The sequence below is a fragment of the Miniopterus natalensis genome, chromosome 2 (assembly GCF_054644295.1).
Source record: "Miniopterus natalensis isolate mMinNat1 chromosome 2, mMinNat1.hap1, whole genome shotgun sequence".
Lineage (NCBI taxonomy): Eukaryota > Metazoa > Chordata > Mammalia > Chiroptera > Miniopteridae > Miniopterus > Miniopterus natalensis.
In genome coordinates, this window is record NC_142082.1 from 137950440 (window position 1) to 137968275 (window position 17836).

General features: G+C 41.0%; 1 protein-coding gene and 1 pseudogene across 2 annotated transcripts in view; one reads left to right on the forward strand and one right to left on the reverse strand.

Annotated features, from left to right (window-relative positions):
• The window catches only part of SARNP (SAP domain containing ribonucleoprotein), a 45934-nt gene extending 30462 nt beyond the window's left edge, over positions 1-15472 (forward strand). The window contains exons 10-12 of one of the 2 annotated variants that reach the window (XM_016214371.2): positions 12560-12649; positions 13055-13103; positions 15187-15472. In XM_016214371.2, coding sequence (XP_016069857.1) covers positions 12560-12649; positions 13055-13087 — 123 coding nt within the window. In that variant the 3' untranslated portion in view covers positions 13088-13103; positions 15187-15472. The remainder of the gene's footprint in view (positions 1-12559; positions 12650-13054; positions 13104-15186) is intronic. The other variant, XM_016214370.2, reaches the window with a different exon arrangement.
• LOC148093838 (eukaryotic peptide chain release factor subunit 1-like) lies at positions 11027-12347 on the reverse strand (annotated as a pseudogene).
• Positions 15473-17836: the final 2364 nt, after the last annotated feature.

Genomic DNA, 17836 nt, shown 5'->3' on the forward strand with positions numbered 1-17836 from the left:
AAAAAATTCTATAGTATTTTGGAGATGGGCATGGGGATGAGGCAGGATATCAGATTGGGAGCTGTTTTATAGGGGAATACTTGCTGGTGATGTTTGCAAACTAGTAAATAGCCTCCACTTAATAAAATCTGAGGTCCCTTGTTAAGATCTAGAAAATGTTAACTTCTTTCCTCCTCTCCTTTACCTTTGCTACTCTTTTCTCACATTTTCAAAAATTAATATTTTAACTAAATCTTACCTTCTCATCCCCAGAGCAGATTCTTAGGACAGAAATAGAAATTATTTTCAGGGTGTTCCACATTTGGAGCTCATATCAAATATTGAATCTTTTAAGTCCCTAGCAGTGAATGTGTTATTAAGGAGATTATGTTTGAAATGCTTAGTGTCTAGGTTTTAGGAAGTATTTATTGGGTGAAGAGTTTATTGAGTTACAGAGTAGAGGGAGGCAGTTACAGAATTTTCACTATTATGCTTGTACTTAGGTATGAAATGGTTGAGGAGGAAAGGAAGCTGGAAATGAACAGAGCTATGAGAGGCCTTATATGATGGCCCTCTTTAGCACTCTACATGAACAAGCAAAACACATGATCCTAAACATCTGTCTGTTCTCCACTTTATTGATATTCTCTCTTTTAACTCTTATCAGTTCTGTAGAAGAAAATACCTTTGTGTGCATCAGCCTAGTTGCGCCTCTCTCTTTCCTCCACATACCTGAGGTTTTCCCTGATCTTGTTTTGGCATGTTCTTCGTTTATTGAACTCCTCTGGCTTAAAAGTGTCTTTCTGTTCCTCTATTTGGATTTAGGAAGGCAGCAAGACAGGTGTGCTCTTTAGAGCCAGCTGTGATTCCTTCCTAACTTTCTTTTTCCTTTCACACTTCTGCAGCAGAGATATCCTGATTGTAGGGATCTTAAACTTTTTTGGAAGGCCCCTAGTGCTTTGAGGGACAAATTGGAATTAGTGACAGCCTTCTTTGGACTTGGTGAGAAATTTTTTAAATTTTGTCTATACTCATAGCTATTTGCAGTTATTACCAACTATAGCTTCACATGAGTCACCAGGGAACCCTTTTTAAAATTCAGCTCCCTAAGCTCTTCCTTTTGAAATTCAGATTTATTACGTTGGGTGAAGCCAGAAATCTGCATTTTAAAATACTGGAGGTGAAAAGAATGTTTTCCTAGTGCTCATTCTAAATTTGTGACTTCTTGGGTAACTGTCATCCGTCATTCTCTGTATATTTTGGCCAAGACAGCGTTTACCTCCCCTCAAAAGGTTTTAGCTTTATTCTTGACATTTCTTCCAGGCTCTACATCACTTATCTTTAAAAGCAACAGCTTTTTGGCTTTTAAGGGAAGGGAGATGGGGACTTCTGGCCCTAGAAAGTTGATTCTGACCTCACAGTTGAAAGATTGTTGAGAGTATGTAAGGTGGTTGTTTTCGGAAGTGTGTTATGTATGGCGGGGGGGGGGGGGGGTTAGAATGTCTCTTTACTGTGTACTGCATGTGCTAAGATAGTATGCCCTCTCCTAGTCTAGTCTTTCACTTTTAGTCCTCTTTTAGATTCTGTGCATTGGTTTTTAGGACCACCCCATATTCTGCAGTCTGGCTGGCATAAGGCTCAGGAGTAAACATGTACAGATGAATTTCAGAAACTGGGGCAGGGAGGGGACAGCTGTGTGTTTAAGCATTGAAGTGTTTCTGAGAGAAAAACCATCAGTTGCTGTCATTCACCCTGAGAGTATGAAATTGGAAGCCCACTTACCCTGGAGTGTTTCATAACCTTTACCTCTGGGAAGTCAAGGCCACGTCATTATTAATCTACCATTGCCTGAAAGCCCCCAGGCTCTGCTTTTCATCTTGCCATCAGTCAGTGACGTGGCAGTGAGAGTCAGGATTTGACCATAAAGCTCCCTCTTTTCCTTTTTGCCTCACTCTTACCTTACATTCACTTGGAAAATCAGGTTGACCTGAGAACTGTTAACGTAGTATAGTAATTCATTTTCAAAAGGGAACAGTTATTTGTTAATTTTGCAAAATGTGACCATCTTAGGTCAATATTAGCCTCTTTTCCATCACTCGAGGGGAAAGACTTCTGAGACAATAACTGTTACAGCGGGATAAATAAAGTGGAAGCATTGCCCAGCCAGTGTGGCTCAGCAGTTGAGCATCGACCTATGATCCAGGAGATCGCAGTTAGAGTCTCAGTCAGGGCATATGCCCAGGTTGCAAGCTAGGTCCCCAGCAAGGGGCATGCAGGAGGCAGCCAGTCAGTAACTCTGTCTCATCATTGATGTTTCTCTCTCTCCCCCTCTCCCTTCCTCTCTCTCTGAAATCAATAAAAATATTTTTTAAAAAAATAGAGTGGCAGCGTTTAGTTCCTGATGGGAATGTATTATATGAGACTTTTACATTGAACAGTGTTGGATGTGAACAGTAGCTTAATTATTTAAACAGGAGAATGGCCAGCTCCAATTCATAGCAGTACCTGAGCTTCCCTTAAATGCCTTTCTTACTTGTAAAGATAACTGGCTGAATTCTTTAGATGGAAATTTCTGCTTCCTGTGCATGATATAAGTGAGTGAGCTTGTTGCACTGACCAGGAAAAATGCCTGGCTTGGTTAATGCTTTTGGTCTCCTCTAAGAATAGTGACTATGTCTCTTAATTGAATTCAGAAAATACTCTTGCTCAATTGTGTTTTGGGAATTACTGAGTTCAAATTCCCTAAATAAGCCCGCATTACATTTGGGTCACTGTTTTGTTTCTTCTAGTTTCTCTTTATGATCCAGAGTGGTACTGGTAATAAGATTGAAGAAGGTGAATGCTTTCAACACACAGTCCATGGGGTACTATTGCTAATTAAATCAAAGTGGACTCCTTTTGGCAGAGCAAGTAACCCTAGAACACTAAGCTTAGAATAGTAGTATTTGTTGTATTCAGGATAAAATTAGTAAGTTTTGAAAAATGTTCTCTTGAATTTGAATCTTCAAGACACAAGTTTGGTTTGGAAGATAACAAAGGTAGAATTCCATTTTGGGTTGAGAGCTTATTCTTGGTACTCTGCCATAAAAAGAGGCAATCACTTTAGAAAGAATGTCTGAGCTATTCAGACTGCCTGTTACTGCAGTTGGCCTTCGATTTGGGACTTAATTCCTGGCTACAGTGTATATGCCATGGAAACCATTGACAAGAGCCTTTATTTTAAAATTTTCTAGTTATAACCTAGTATCTCCTCTCTTTTTTCTTCTGGGGCTGTAAAGTATTTTTTTAAATTAATGTCATTATATTTAGGAAAAATTTCTTTTTTGGGGGGGGTATGTTTTTATTGTTTTTATTGATTTTATTTTTGAGAGAGAGAGGGAGGGGGAAAGGGGATGGGACACTCCAACCAACTGAGCCACACTGTCCTGGGCAAGAGGAATAAGTTCTTAAGGGTACAGCAGCAACCCTGGAACTAACTGCACTTCATCTTGTCTGCTAAGCCTCTACCTTGGGATCTGGGTGTTAGATTTCCACCTCTGGATCTCATGTTTGTCTTTCACCACGATACTCTGGCCTTTCCCCTCCTTTTCTTTTTTTAATTGATTTTAGAAGGGGAGGAAAGGAGGGAGGGAGGGAGAGAGAGAGAGAGAGAGAGAAACCAGTGTGAGATACATTGATTGGTTGCCTCCCTTACGTGACTGATCAGGGATTGAACCCACAACCTAGACATGTGCCCTGACCAGGAATCGAACCCGCAACCTTTCCGTGCATGGGATAAGGCTCCAACCAACTGAGCCACATAGGCCAGGACTGGCTTCTCCTTTTTAATAAAAATATTTTCAGCGTCACTCCCCAGAGAGAGGTCACATAGTTGGCTACTTTATAGTAGTCAGTAGAAAGAGGAGAACACAGTTGTACTGTTTAGTTATTCACAGGGTTCAGACAGTAAAAACTAGCAATTATTTTGGTTCTGGGGACCAGAAAGAAAATTTTCCCATGGCTCCTCATAATGCAGTGCTGTAATGAACAGTGGCACACATCTTTACAGTAACTCAGTTGTGGATTCATAAGCCCATGAGGTTAAGGATCTTTGTTTTATTCACCTCTCTATTCCCAATGCCAATATAGTGCCTGACCAAAAATAGACACTCAGTAGATACCTGAATGACGAGTGAGTGGATTAATTTTACAGTTTTAGTGTTATCGAAATTGTTGATAGAAACCAATGTTGGGTAATTCAGTGAAAGCAGTTCCTCAGAGACATTAAAGTACCTGGGATTGGGTCCACAAAGTTAGAAATTGGATCCTTGCTCAGTTCCTTCAAATACTTCCTTATATAGATATCTTTTTTTTTGGTAGTCATTAATTATTAGGGATGATGAAGCCAGTAAAGCTTGGCAGCACAGATTTAGGGTTCCAGAAAGAGAAGATGGTTAATAGCACTTGGTAGAGAAGACTGGTTTTGTTTGGTTATTGTTCTGCAACACTTTAACCCTAAATTTAGTCATTTTTCCAAATACTCATTTGCCTTGCAGCCAAAAGGAATTTCCTTGTTGCCTTGGTAATGAGCCTGATTCTTACCAACTTTTGGTGACTTCACTTCTAATGAAGAATATATGGCATTGTTAGCTTCAAATTGTTGGTAGTCTCACACTTTGTTTCAAGGACCAGAAGGAATGTTACAGTAAAACTAATATCTAATATTTATTCAATTACCTATATGATAGTTCCTACATACTAAGCACATTCACACATGTAATTTATATTCTTGCTTTGAATTTCTCAGTCTTTTCCCTCAGCAGGTATTATTTTCTTTATATTGCTTGAGGATTTTTCAAATACGAAAGAGAAACAAGGACAAAAGTGATTTTTGGAAAGTTGAAAATGTCTTCTGAAGGGTTCGGTTTGGAAAATACAGTGATAGTGATTGATGGGGATATTTGGCTTTATTAAATATATATCATGCTTTCTGTCCTGTGCTTCTTATAAATGGGCTTTCCTCTTTTACACAATTCCCTTTTTAATTTTTATCAATGAGCTTTTAAAAAGAAAAGGCAGTTTTGGGGGAAGTAGGATTATTATGTATGCTGAAATTATTGGAGTCAGGCACTTGGCTTGCTGTTTAAATGTTGAGTGACAGGATGGAAGAAATGAACTATACGGGTCAATCTGAACACCGAATGCCTGCATTTAGTTAGTGAGGACAGGTTTCTTTTCAGATTTTGGATGTAAGTTGTATGTGTTTAAGAGTTTTCATTTAATAGGAAATAAGGGCACTTCAGATTCCAGCACTATTCTTCTGACACAGAAACATGCATGGGAAGAATAAAGATTTGTTAGTGGTTGAGGGCTTGCAGGAGGGGCATGGGGTGGGGGTGGGGGTTGAAAAGAAGGAAAAGGTTTGTAAATGCATATGACACTGAGCTAGAGGAGTCAGTGCTGCCTGCAGATGCATAACCCCATTTGTGCATTTGAGCATGGCCGGGGGGCCATTGGCCTGATGAAGGCAGAGAAATACGTTTTGATCGAGGTAATTTCCCTCAGATGGGTCTCACCATCCCATGAATCAAAATCTGTCAGCAAGGAGCTAAAGATGGAGTGAAGTTTATTGTACATTTGTCTCCATGCGACACCGTCACGCTAGAAGGGTCAAGTGAGAGAGATCATTAGAACTGTGTTGATTTACTGGGCCTGTTGTGCCCTTTCCCTGCAGGGCAAGAAGGAAAGAGGCTTTAGGACGGTAGCTGAGGGGCTCTGGGTGGTGAGGGAAGAGCAGGCTTGCACAAAATAAACCCTCACTGGTCTCTGCTGGTGAGGGGTGGGCAGGCTGTTTGTAGGGAGTGGGGGGAATCTCTATTGTTGTCATTGTCGTCATTGTCCCCGTCCCCATCCATTCCCCCCCACCGGGGTAGATTTGGACCAGATGCTCTGCCTGGATCTCCAGGAGAAGCACCAAAGATTTGATTAAAAAGGAAGCTCATGGGGAAATCTCTGATACTATCCTTAGTGGCTAGAGAGTGTATCCTTTCCCTCCCCCTATTCTTTACCTCCCTTGTTCTTGCCTCACCTTTGAGCTCAAAATTCCCATTTCAGGATATAGCAAAATAGGGAACCAGAAAAAAGGATGTCCCACACATTCCAAATGGACTTTTTTTTTTTTTTATAATTTTACTGATTTCAGGGAGAGGGGGAAAGAGACAGAAACACCAATGAGAGAAAGTCATTGATCGGCTGCCTCATGCACACCCCTTGCTGGGGATCAAGCCTGCAACCCGGGCCGACTGAGAATCTAACTGTGGTCTCCTGGATCATAGGTCAGTGCTCACCACTGAGCCACACCAGCCAGGCTCCAAATGGACTTTGAGATGAGATTTGTGAAGGGAGTGGTCCCAGGGTTTGTACTGAGAGAATGGCTGGGTTCCAGGAGTAGCATCTCCCTTTCTGTAATTTTGTAATTTGAACTTGCTGAAGTATCCCTAGCATTGAATTGAAGTGTGGAAGTTTAGCAAGATAGAGTCTAGTCTTGCCTCTCCACAAGAAGAATATGGAATGTTCCTTTTATTTCGCACCTGGCCCGGAGACTTAGTGAAATGGAGATATTTTTATCTAGAATATTCTATAGAAGTTCTAGTTTTGAAATTTTCATTTATATCCCTTACTCAGTTTTTTTAAAAAAATATTTTAAAATTTATTTTAGAGAGAGTGGAAGGGAGAGGGGAAGAGAAACATTGATCAGCTGCTCCTGCATGCCCCCTACTGGGGATTGAGCCTGCAACCTGGGTGTGTGCCCTGATGGGGAATTGAACCCTTGACCCCTTGGTACACAGGATGACGCCCAACCAATCCACACCAATTATTCACTTTTATCTTGGTGGTGGTAGACAGAACTTTTCCTAGTAACTTAGGTAAGGAAAAATGTAGAGGCCTGTGTTCATTGGAAACCGTCCTAATTATTTTATTACAGTTCAGCAGATGGAATAGCCGGTTAGCCAGAATTAGAAACAAACTTGGTTGAGAAAATTTTAGTATAAGATTACTAACTGGAGCCCTGGCTGGTGTGGTTCAGTTGGCTGGAGTGTCATCCTGTACACCAAAGGCTCGTGGGTTCGATTCCCAGTCAGGGCACATAGCCAGGTTGTGGGTTCAGTCCCCCAGTTGGGGCATGTATGGGTGACAACCAATTGATGTTTCCCTCTTTCTTTCTCCCCTCTCTCTCACTCCCTCTCCTCCTCTCTCTCTCTCTAAAATAAATTTTAAAAATAGATTACTAACTGGAGTCCTTTCCTTAGATCCCTAGTTAATTATAAAGTGGAGACATTTGGTATGGTAAGAATCAGGAGTAGGATCCTAGCACTGACTCAAGTTATTTAAGTGATATGGAAGTCGTTAAAGTAGTTCACAACTTTTAGCTATGGGTCCTAGTAATTCTTATCCCTTGGGAATTAAGCACTTTTTCCATTCTGCTATTGTTCCAAAGAAATGCTTATGTAAAATGCCTGAGGAGATGGTAAAGTCTGGAAGGTGGGTTCTTGAGTAAAAATGTCCTGGGTTGCATTTCTGGCTCTGCCCCTTACTATGTATAAGACTTTGTGAGACTTTGGGCAAGTTACTTAATATCTCTAGGCCTCAGCTTTCTTATCTGTAAAATGAATTTAGTTGAAGTACGTACTACGTATGTCATAGTACCTACTATTTTTTAAAAATATGTTTCTATTTATTTTAGAGAGAGGGGAAGGGAGAGGGATAGAGAGATAGAAACATCGATGAGAAACACCATCAATCGGCGCCTGGGGATTGAGTCCGCAACCCAGGCATGTGCCCTGACCGGGAATGGAATCGGTGACCTCTTGGTTCATGGGTCGACACTCAACCACTGAGCCACATCGGCCAGGCAGTACCTACTATTTTTAAGATTGCTATAAAAAGTGAATGAGATATAGCACTTAAATGTTAGTGGCTATAATATTATTTTAATTTATAATTATTAAAGTTAAAGACAAGATACTCTTTTTTCTTGATACCTGGCTCAGTCTTTTACAATAGTTTAGATTACATCAGTTTTGCAGCCACTATGGGTTTTGCTGGTGGTTATAATGAAAAGGCAGAAAAACTATGTAGGCAGTATTCTATTCTAGCCCTAGCATTGTCCTGATACACCAAGGTTGTGGGTTCAATCCCCGGTCAGGGTACATACAAGAATCTACTAGTGAATGCCTAAGTAAGTAGAACAACAAATTGATGTTTCTCTCTCTCAAATCAATCAATAAATTTTAAAGTCTATTCTAGTTTTACACTATAATTAAGTGATAACTCAATATGTGGAATTCTTCAATCCTTCATAGCCACCAACGTTCCTTAGCTCCTTTCTTAATCAGTAAAAGGCAGGTGCAGCAAAAGGGAGAAAATGAAAATGTTTCTCAAGCTGAAAAAGCTCTGAATAGTTTGAAATGATTTTGAAGTAAGGCGAGTCAAGGAACCAGCTGTAGTCAGCTAAGAGAGAGATACTGTGCACCTTTTCTAAGCATCCAAGAGACTCATGATGCCTGCCCTGTAACTGGAGAGGATGTTTCAGCTTACTAAATTACAATTGAAGCTGGGCATTCTCCTAGAGTTGTTTAAAGACTAAGCTACTATTCACATCCAGTATTGTTAAGGGTAAGAGTCTCATACATATTCCCATCAGGACCTAGACCTGCCACTTCATTTATCCCACTTTAACAGATATTTTCTCATTTTCCACCTTCTCTGCACACCCAGTCACCAGTAATTAAAAGCCCAGGCCTAGGATTACTAAATATCTAAACTCAGATGGGCTGTCTGGGTATCTTGTCCCCCGTTCCCCCCCCCCCCCCCAAACTTGGCACATCTAGGCATAGAATCTTTCCTCTCATACACCTCAGGAGACCCTCTACTCAGTTCACACATACCCACCCTCACTGTGGGCCAGGATAGTTTCTTTGGTAACCAAAGTAAGGTCAGGTCAAAAGAGTTCAAACAAACTTTTGAACAAAGCTGCTGTGTGGTGCTCCTGAGGTGGAATTTTTTTAAAACCCCAAGGATTGATATTCCTGCAGTCTGCAGGCAGACTGTGTCTCTGGGTGTCCCCAAACCTACAGAGTCAAAAGGAAAGGCAATCAAGAGACCTACAGAAACATAGGAATATTTTAATACCTCTACTGTTGACCCCAGCCAAGGAATTGCCTTTGTTCCTGTGATCACAGGAGCATCTCTTCAGTCAAAAGCAGGGCAGCTATCCAGCTTTCCCTGTTCAGTTTGTTTAACTAACTAGCCCAGCTCTGTGAACTACAAAAGTTTCTTCAGCATAGAAATTTACTGTTGTTGTTTTTTAACTTGTCTTATGAGTATTGAGGCCTTATTTATTTATTTATTTATTTTTACGATCTCATTTCTGTTAACTTTTGAAGGTTTACAGCAGTTAAAGTATCTTTGCTTCTATGTATGAAGGTTAAAAAAATCATTTTCTTTTTCATAAAATACAAGAACAACTAATTTTACCACTGAGTAAAAGTAACAGCTGGGATTCTGATTGTTTTTTGTTTTTTTACCTAATCACATAAAGATTTTTATTTGCTCATCATAAAAATCTAGTTGGGGTTCTTGTTTAAATTAGCCCAAAGTGGCATTTAAGAACTAAGTTGTAGCCCGGCCGGGCGTGGCTCAGCGGTTGAGCGTTGACCTAGAATCCAGGTGATTGGGGTTTGATTCCTGGTCAGGGCACATGCCTGGATTGCGGGCTCAAGGCAGCCGATCAATGAGTCTCTCATCATTGATGTTTCTAGCCCTCCCTCTCCTTTCCTCTCTGAAATCAATAAAGACATATTTAAAAAAACACACAACTAAGTTGTAGCCTGCTGCGCTGACACAGGGACAAACCAAAGTATAGGATTCAGTCAGATTTTGTTTCTTTCCCCCCCCCCCAATATCCAATGCTCATGGGTTAAGTTCTGGAAATGTCCCAACTATAAGGAAGGGATCTGTTTGGATTCCACCATGGGTATGCTCCTTGGGTTGGATGCAGGAGGGTGAAACTCATTTTGCCGGACCCATGTCAACTACCTATAGTAGTCATCAAGGTTAAAAAAATTCATCATCTCCTCCTTAGTATTCCATACTCTAAAAATCTCAGTGCCACTAGATACCCCCAATTCCACCAAATCCTTTCACAAATTGGGATCCTTCTTGTGACTTATCTGTAACAATTTCCAATGTAGCTCTTAATTTTTTTTTTAATCCTCACCCGAAGATACTTTTATTTTTAGTTGATTTTTAGAGAGGAAGGGAGACGGGTAGAGAGAAACAGCAATGTGAGAGAGGAACATTGGTTGGCTACTTCCCACATACGCCCCAACTAGAGATTGAACCCATAACCTGGGCATGTGCACTGACCAGGAATCAAACCCCTAACCCTCAGTGCACTGGACAATGCTCAACCAACTGAGCCACACTGGCCAGAGCTCCAAATTTTTTATAGTTGTTAGCAAACTATTCTAGCAGGGGCATGCTCTAAATTAGTTCGTTTTTGTCTTGTCTCTTTGTGAAATGAGATTTATTCTTCTCTGGTTCCGGAGTTAGAGAATGTTTTTCTCTGTCCTGGCTGAGTTCATCAAAGTATAATCCTATTACTTTCATCTCTTGAATGAATTTCACATTGGAGAGGACTTTAGTAGAAAACTCAGTAGCTTAGTTGAATCCATATTCACCACCATAGGATATATCAATTAATTTTAAAACTTCTGATTCCAACCTCTGATCAGACATATCTGACTGACTTAGTTCAGTTTTAAAGTCAGCTGATCCAGCCCTGATGGGTGTAGCTCAGTTGATTGGAGCGTAGTCCTGTGTACTGAAAGGTTGTCGTTGGATTCCTGGTCAGGGCACATACCTAGGTTTCGGCTTCAGTCCCCAGTTGGGCTTCATTTAGGAGGCAACCAATGGATGCTTCTCTCTGTCTCTGCCTCTCTCCCCTTCTCCCTCCCCCTCCCTCCCACCCTCCCTCCCACACACCCCTCTCCCCTCCCTTCCTCTCTTTAAATCAATAAAAACATATCTTCAGTTGAGGGTTTAAAAAAAAAAATCATAAAGGCAGCTGATCCTGCTAAAATGAGACCAGCCATATACACTTTGTCCCCAGAAATAAACAGCTGCACAACAGTCTTAGCCAGTCTCCAAACATAGTTATGTTGCTTTTTCGTTCTTAAACAGGCAAAAACAAGGCTAACTGACCTCCTCTACCATGTTTCTTTGAGAGATCTTTGAATATGTGCAGGACTTCTCTTGTGTTTCCTTGGAGTGCACCAAAAAGTGCACCACTACCATCTATTACAATGAAGCCAAATTTGCTGTCATCTGAAAGTAGTGCTCTGTAAGAGCCTCTGTATGGAATTTATCACACAAATACAATAATGTATTAATTGGTTTGATTCAGAGTCAGTGTTGACTTTCTTTTCCTTTCCTCCTTCTGTTACAATTGTACCATAGTAAACAACTGAGCCATTTGCAGGTACTTTGTTTTAAAGTTTGAGTCTTTGTTATACAGATGTAATGGCTCCAGGACTGAAAGATGGTTTACTCCTGACTTTAGATGAAGTTCCAAACTAATTTGCTAAAGTATTTTTTTTTAAGCGTTTGTGTTTTGTTTTGTTTTGGTTTTTATTTTTTATTTTTTTATTTTTTATATATATCTTTATTGATTTCAGAGAGAGGGCAGCAGAGGGAGAGAGAGAAAGAAACACCAATGATGAGAGAGTCATTGGGGATGGAGCCCGCAACCTGGGCATGTGCCTTGACCGGAATCGAACCCCAATCGCCTGGATCCCAGGTCGATGCTCAACCACTGAGCCACGCCCGGCCGGGCTGTTTTGTTTTTTAATTGATCCTGGGGCAGGAATCCAACCCAAAACTTAGGATGTGCCCTGACCTAGAATTGAAATTGACCACCTCTTGGTGCATGGGATGCTCCACCCAACTGAGCCACACTGGCCAGAACCAACAGCCTGCTAACCTTTTTGCCACACGTGAAATCTAGTCTTTGGGAAGAATGATCAGTGATATCATGCTTGTGCCATTGCTGCGGGCAGCCTCCAAGTTTTGTTTTTTTTTTAGTGTGTTTTTATTGCTTTTTAGGGAGAGGAAGGGAGAGGGGGAGAAAGAGAGAAACATCGATAAGTTGCCTCCCACATGTACCCCCGACTGAGGATCAAACCTGCAACCTGGGTATGTGTCCTGACCAGGAATCCAACCAGGCTCTCAACCAACTGAGCCACACTGGCTAGGGCCGCCTCCAAGTTCTTAATCAGTTTTGTGATCTTCCCATCTCCATGTTCCTGGTGGCTGGGGTTGTCCGCCATCTTCGAGGCCCTACTTAAAATTAAGTTTTTGGTCATTTTAGGGACAACATACTATATGCTAGCTTATCTTGTCTATTTTTTTCTGTTTGTGTGATCCTTAGTTTTTATCATAAGGTTGGCTGGCTTATTGTGACCCATAAGTTATGCTTTATTCTCATTTACTTTGTGAATGGAGGCTAACTTGTTTCAACCCTTTCTTTGTCCCTGAACAGTCTGAAGATGATGAGAAGCTGAAAAAGAGGAAGGAACGATTTGGAATTGTCACAAGTTCAGCTGGAACAGGAACCACAGAGGATTCAGAGGTAAAATATATATAAATGCTTCATAGAGCCCTTGAAGGGAAATGAGGGTGAACAGATGGAGTGGTGAGACACTGTTATTTCCCTGGCCTACTTCTTTTTTTTTTTTTTTAATCCTCACCTGAGGATATTTTTTCCATTGATTTTTAGAGAGTGGAGGGGAATGAGGAGAGAGAGAGAGAGAAAAATTGATTGGTTGCCTCCTGCATACACCCCGACTGAGGCAGAGATCGAACCTGCAACCCAGGTACGTGCCCTTGACTGGGAATCAAACCCACCACCTTTCGTTGCATGAGCCAGTGCTATTCTCTGAGCCACACTGGCCAGGACGAATCATCCCTTTTTACATAGAAACATTTCATGCTTAAAATACCACTTCAGGTAGGTATTAATATCTCTGCATTCCAGATGATGAAACTGAAGTTAAGAAAAGTACCATAACCTGGAGATTATTATGGTAAGTGAAATAAACCAGTCAGAACATGACAAATACCACATGATCTCACTTATTTGTGGAATCTAATAAATAAAATTGATGAAAAAAAGAAAAAAAAGTACCATAATTTGTAACAGCTGTCAAGCAAAAGACAAAAGACCTTGTCGTCTGAGCACTTAAGAAGTAGGCCAGGCCATGTACTGAAGAGTCTTGAGTTCAATTTCCGGTCAAGGGCATGTACCTTGGAAACAGGCCTGATCCCCAGCCTGTTGCAGGCTTGATCGCTGTGTGTGGGAGGCAGCCAGTCAGTGCGTCTCACGTCATTGGGATGGTTCTCTGTAGAGTGCTTGACACAACACCTCTCATATTGTGAGTATTTAATAAGAAGCAATGTCTGATAAGCTGCCAGGCATATTTCTTTGATCATTTAATGAAGGCCATATCCAACCCAAACACAAGTGTAGTTGTGCCTAATTCCCCTCTGGAATAGGACAATGGACTCAGATGAGTCCACTGAGTCCATTTCTTATTCTTATCACTTTATTGACAAATAATTTCTCAAAATGAAAGATTGCCTTTTTTTAAGACTTATGTTCATACACATCCCAGCTTCCCCTGGAGTAACTCACATTCACTGAGACTATTTAAGCATTGGAAGACTGCTCAGAACATTGACAGACAATACTGATTTGCTGATTTGAGAGTATCTGTAACGGAGACCAAGTATCATCTGAGGTGTACGTAAAGAACAGTTAAAATAGTGAATATGTTTTGAATTATAGAAATTATTTGGGTGGTAAGGAGTTTGGAATGTTCTTTCTCCCATTTATTCCAAATTTACTTCCTTCTTTCCATCTGCCTCTGGAGATATCCTCTGAAAATTTATTATCTCACACTCTCAAAATCTTACAAAGTTTCTTTATGAATAATAAAAATAAACCCTGAAAATTTTAGACTCTTATTAGTTTATATTATTCACTAGGAAAAAACTTAGAGGGGTTTGTGTTCTTTGTGCTAACTTAGAATAAATCATTACCTATAGTAAGTATCTGCTTACTTAGTGATTTGCGAGGATGAGCTAGAAGTAAATGTAGGCTTGTTTTAATTCCAGTTAAAATTACTCCCTCTTTCCCAAGGAAACTTGCTATGCTCACTAAGCTGGTACATTTGGCCTCTCCAAGATAAAGCAAATGAGGATTTTGTTGGGTGGCAAGGAATATTGGCCTTTGTTGGGAGAGTCAGTGTATCTAAGGAAGAAGTAACTTCTGAGGTTCATGGAGTTTACATGAGCCAGATGACTTTTATTTGATTCCAAAGAATTGTGTCAATCCAGGTGGAGTGGTCCAGGCCTATATACGCTTGGCTCTTTTTAATCTAAATTAAGCCTCCTGTGTGAATAGAATAAAAAAGAAGCTTCCCCTTTGCTGGGGACAGTGGTTGGAGTGAGGATGGATTTGGTGCTGTTTTGTGAGGCACTCTTAGAACAAAAATGTCTTTCTCTTCTCTCCCCCTCCCCATTTTGTACCCTCTCTCCAGTGTGTTCCCCCTTAAGAGATCAATGTTGGGAACTTCCCCCCTCTCCCCATTTATTATGTTGGCATTGAAGATTTTATGCCTCTTTGGATCTGGAGCCCTGAGAAATAGCTGTTGTGTGGGCCTGACTGCACAGAAGGGCATTCCCCTCATCCCCACGAAAGAGCGTTGGTCAACCCTTATTCCTCTGAAATCTCCCATCTCCCCACTGAATGGAAGACTTTCATCAGCCTGTTAAGACTTCTCTGTTTCGAGGCTAACTTGCTACAAGGCTGAGTGGCCCTCTTTCCTTCAGGCATCTTTCCATTTTCCATTTCCTACCACTATTCCCCCCCACAAACTCTTCATAGTCTTCTCCCTTTCTCACCCTCCTTTTCCACCAAACCTCCCCAGCTCTAACTGAATAACGAGAAATTCAGAAATGAAATATTTGGCTGCCAAGCTTAAGCCTGGGCCTGCCTTCCTTCTTTGACCTTGTGACATTCCATGTGAGTTTGGATTAAAGCAGCCAGGAACCCAGGCCACTATTGTCTTGCAATCTAATTTTTCTCTTCCTGCTTCTTCCTTATAGGCAAAGAAGAGGAAAAGAGCAGAGCGCTTTGGGATTGCCTGATGAGACACTTGTTTTCTGTTCTCCAGTGATTTCCATCTCTCTGACTCTTCTTGGTCACATATTCCTAAATACACAGTCATGTGCCTAGGTCCTGCCTCGCAATGAAAGAGCATGTACCCCAGGTACATCCATGAACTACAGTAGCAATTTGATTTACTGCTGTTTCAACTTTAAAATTGTTGTTGTGTTGTGTTTTTTTAATTATTATTTTGCTTGTTAATAAAAAAAATTTTAGAAAAGAGAACAGTGTGTTTTATTATGTACTCCTTTGAGTTCTTAGAGCCAGATTAGATCAGATACGGGGAGCTTCAGGGACAGATATAGGGAGTTAGCCATAATGCCTTTACCCACTAGAAAAAAGGATAAGGAAAGGGATTGAGCCCATCGCTTTAAGCCTGTTTATATTCTCTCATGTTCATAGGCATCCTTTTACCTCTTTATCCTCCTTGAAGAGGCCAAGTTTTACCCTGAGGATTTTTTTTTTTTAATATATCTTCTATTGATTTCAGAGAGAGGAAGGGAGAGAGAGAGATAGAAACATCAATGATGATAGAGTCATTGATCAGCTGCAGCCCGCAACCCAGGCATGTGCCCTAACCAGGAATCAAACCCCGGTCTCCTGGATCCTAGGTCTATGCTCAACCGCTGAGCCACGCCTGGCTGGGCTACCCTGAGTCTTTTACTTCAGCAGGTTCATGTGACCCATTGGGGTGAAAACTCTGGGTTTTAGAAGGTGCAAAGGATGTAAATACAAGGGCTAATGATTGGTAGCCTGTTATAGAATGGAGCCCAGAAGGGCCCTTGTTTCAAAAGTGACCTGGTGTAATACTATCTCGTTTCAGCCAACATGTGGGAACCTTGTTGGTTATGCAGTTCAGTAAAGGAGATGGTCCGGATACCCCTCAGAACTAGAAGAAAGTGTAGGGATTCAAAGCATGACAGGATGTCAGAGGTATTAAGCATTATTGCCTAGAATCTTTGGGAACATAAACAGTGGACTGGAGGCTTCTACTTTCTTTCTTTTTTTTTTTTTTTAATATATCTTTATTGATTTCAGAGAGAGGAAGGGAGAGGGAGAGAGAGAGATAGAAACATCAATGATGAGAGAGTCATTGATCAGCTGCAGCCCGCAACCGGACATGTGCCTTGACCGGGAATCAAACCCTGATTGCCTGGATTCTAGGTCGATGCTCAACTGCTGAGCCACGCCCGACCGGGCGGCTTCTACTTTCTAATCAAGCCCTTTGCTAGTTTGTCTTCTGTTGCAGAAGTATACTATTGCTGTTTTGGTTGTAACATTTCTTAGATACTACTAAAATCCATTTTACTTGCTGGGCCTCCTACTTAGAAAGGTGTGGCTTTTCCTAAGCAGGCTGCTTTGCATTTGAAGTTTCACATAGACTAAGACGTGCTACTTCATTTTTTTGGATGTGTTTGTATAAGGTTTCCTCCTCTTAATCTTTATTTCTGGACCTACTTACGGTTGGTTTTTGTTTGGTAATAAAGCTTAAGAGCTTGGCACCTTACCTGAAGACTTTGGTACCACAATCAGATCCTGTGTGGCTGTGGTATAATTCCTTGTTCCCATTTCTACTAAAACCTTCTGTCTAGTTTTGTGATTAATAGGTAATGATTTGATCCCCTTCCTAACAAGAATCTCTTTCCACAACATCTCTTTGCTTGCTGAGGAGGGTAGGGACCTAAGTTTAGAAACTTCAGGAAAATTGTGCCTTTGAGAGGAGATCCAAAGATTGACCATTTGTTGTGCATTTTGCCCCATTCTGAGACTTGGAAAAATGAACAAAGGGGAACACTTGTAAACTTTTCCTTCCCTCTGGCCTCTTGTCTGTCTCCTTTTTCTTTTCTCCAGTCCCTGACTTGAGGCTAGTTTTTCTTCTCTCTACTCTGAAAACAGAACCAGAGAGAATTCTGTTTTGCAGCTTGAGAGAGGTTATAGATTTGTTAAGGGTTTTCTCCCCAAGGATGATAAAAGTAATAGGTAAAGGAATGGGGCAGATGGTGATAATGGAGTGGAACAATGGGTCCTTCAGAAGCTTTCTTCACCTCCTTATCCTTTATAACCTTCCATAAAAACACTGAGCCTTCCCCCCAGGATTCTCTTCCTGAAGTCTAATTATTCTTTCCCTGACTCAACTCACTTTCCCCAGATCCTTGATAGTGTGGATTTTTTACTAACCTTTTCATCTTATTCTAGCAGCTGTTATGTTGGGCAGAAGTCTCTCATCTCCAAGCCTGATCACCAAATCCTCCTATTCCTGTCTCATAGTCATTCCTCACATACTTTTTGAACAGTAATAGTTCAAGATGCCTGTCTTTTCCACTAATTTAGTCTTTAAATAGTAAGCCCCTTTAAAGGCAGTAATAGGCATCCAGGCTTCCAGTCCTTTATCTGGGATCCAAGTACCCTTCCTTCCTACTCTCCAGTCTCCCTAGTGTAACTGATCCAAGACCCAGGTGTGGTTAGCTAACTGAGGCTTCTTTTTTCTGACCTGAAGCTGTAACATTCTCTGCATACCTGGAAGCTCTTAATGAGGGAGCCTATAAAAGATGTGGAGGGAACTAGCTTTCTTAGCTGTAAATCTGCACC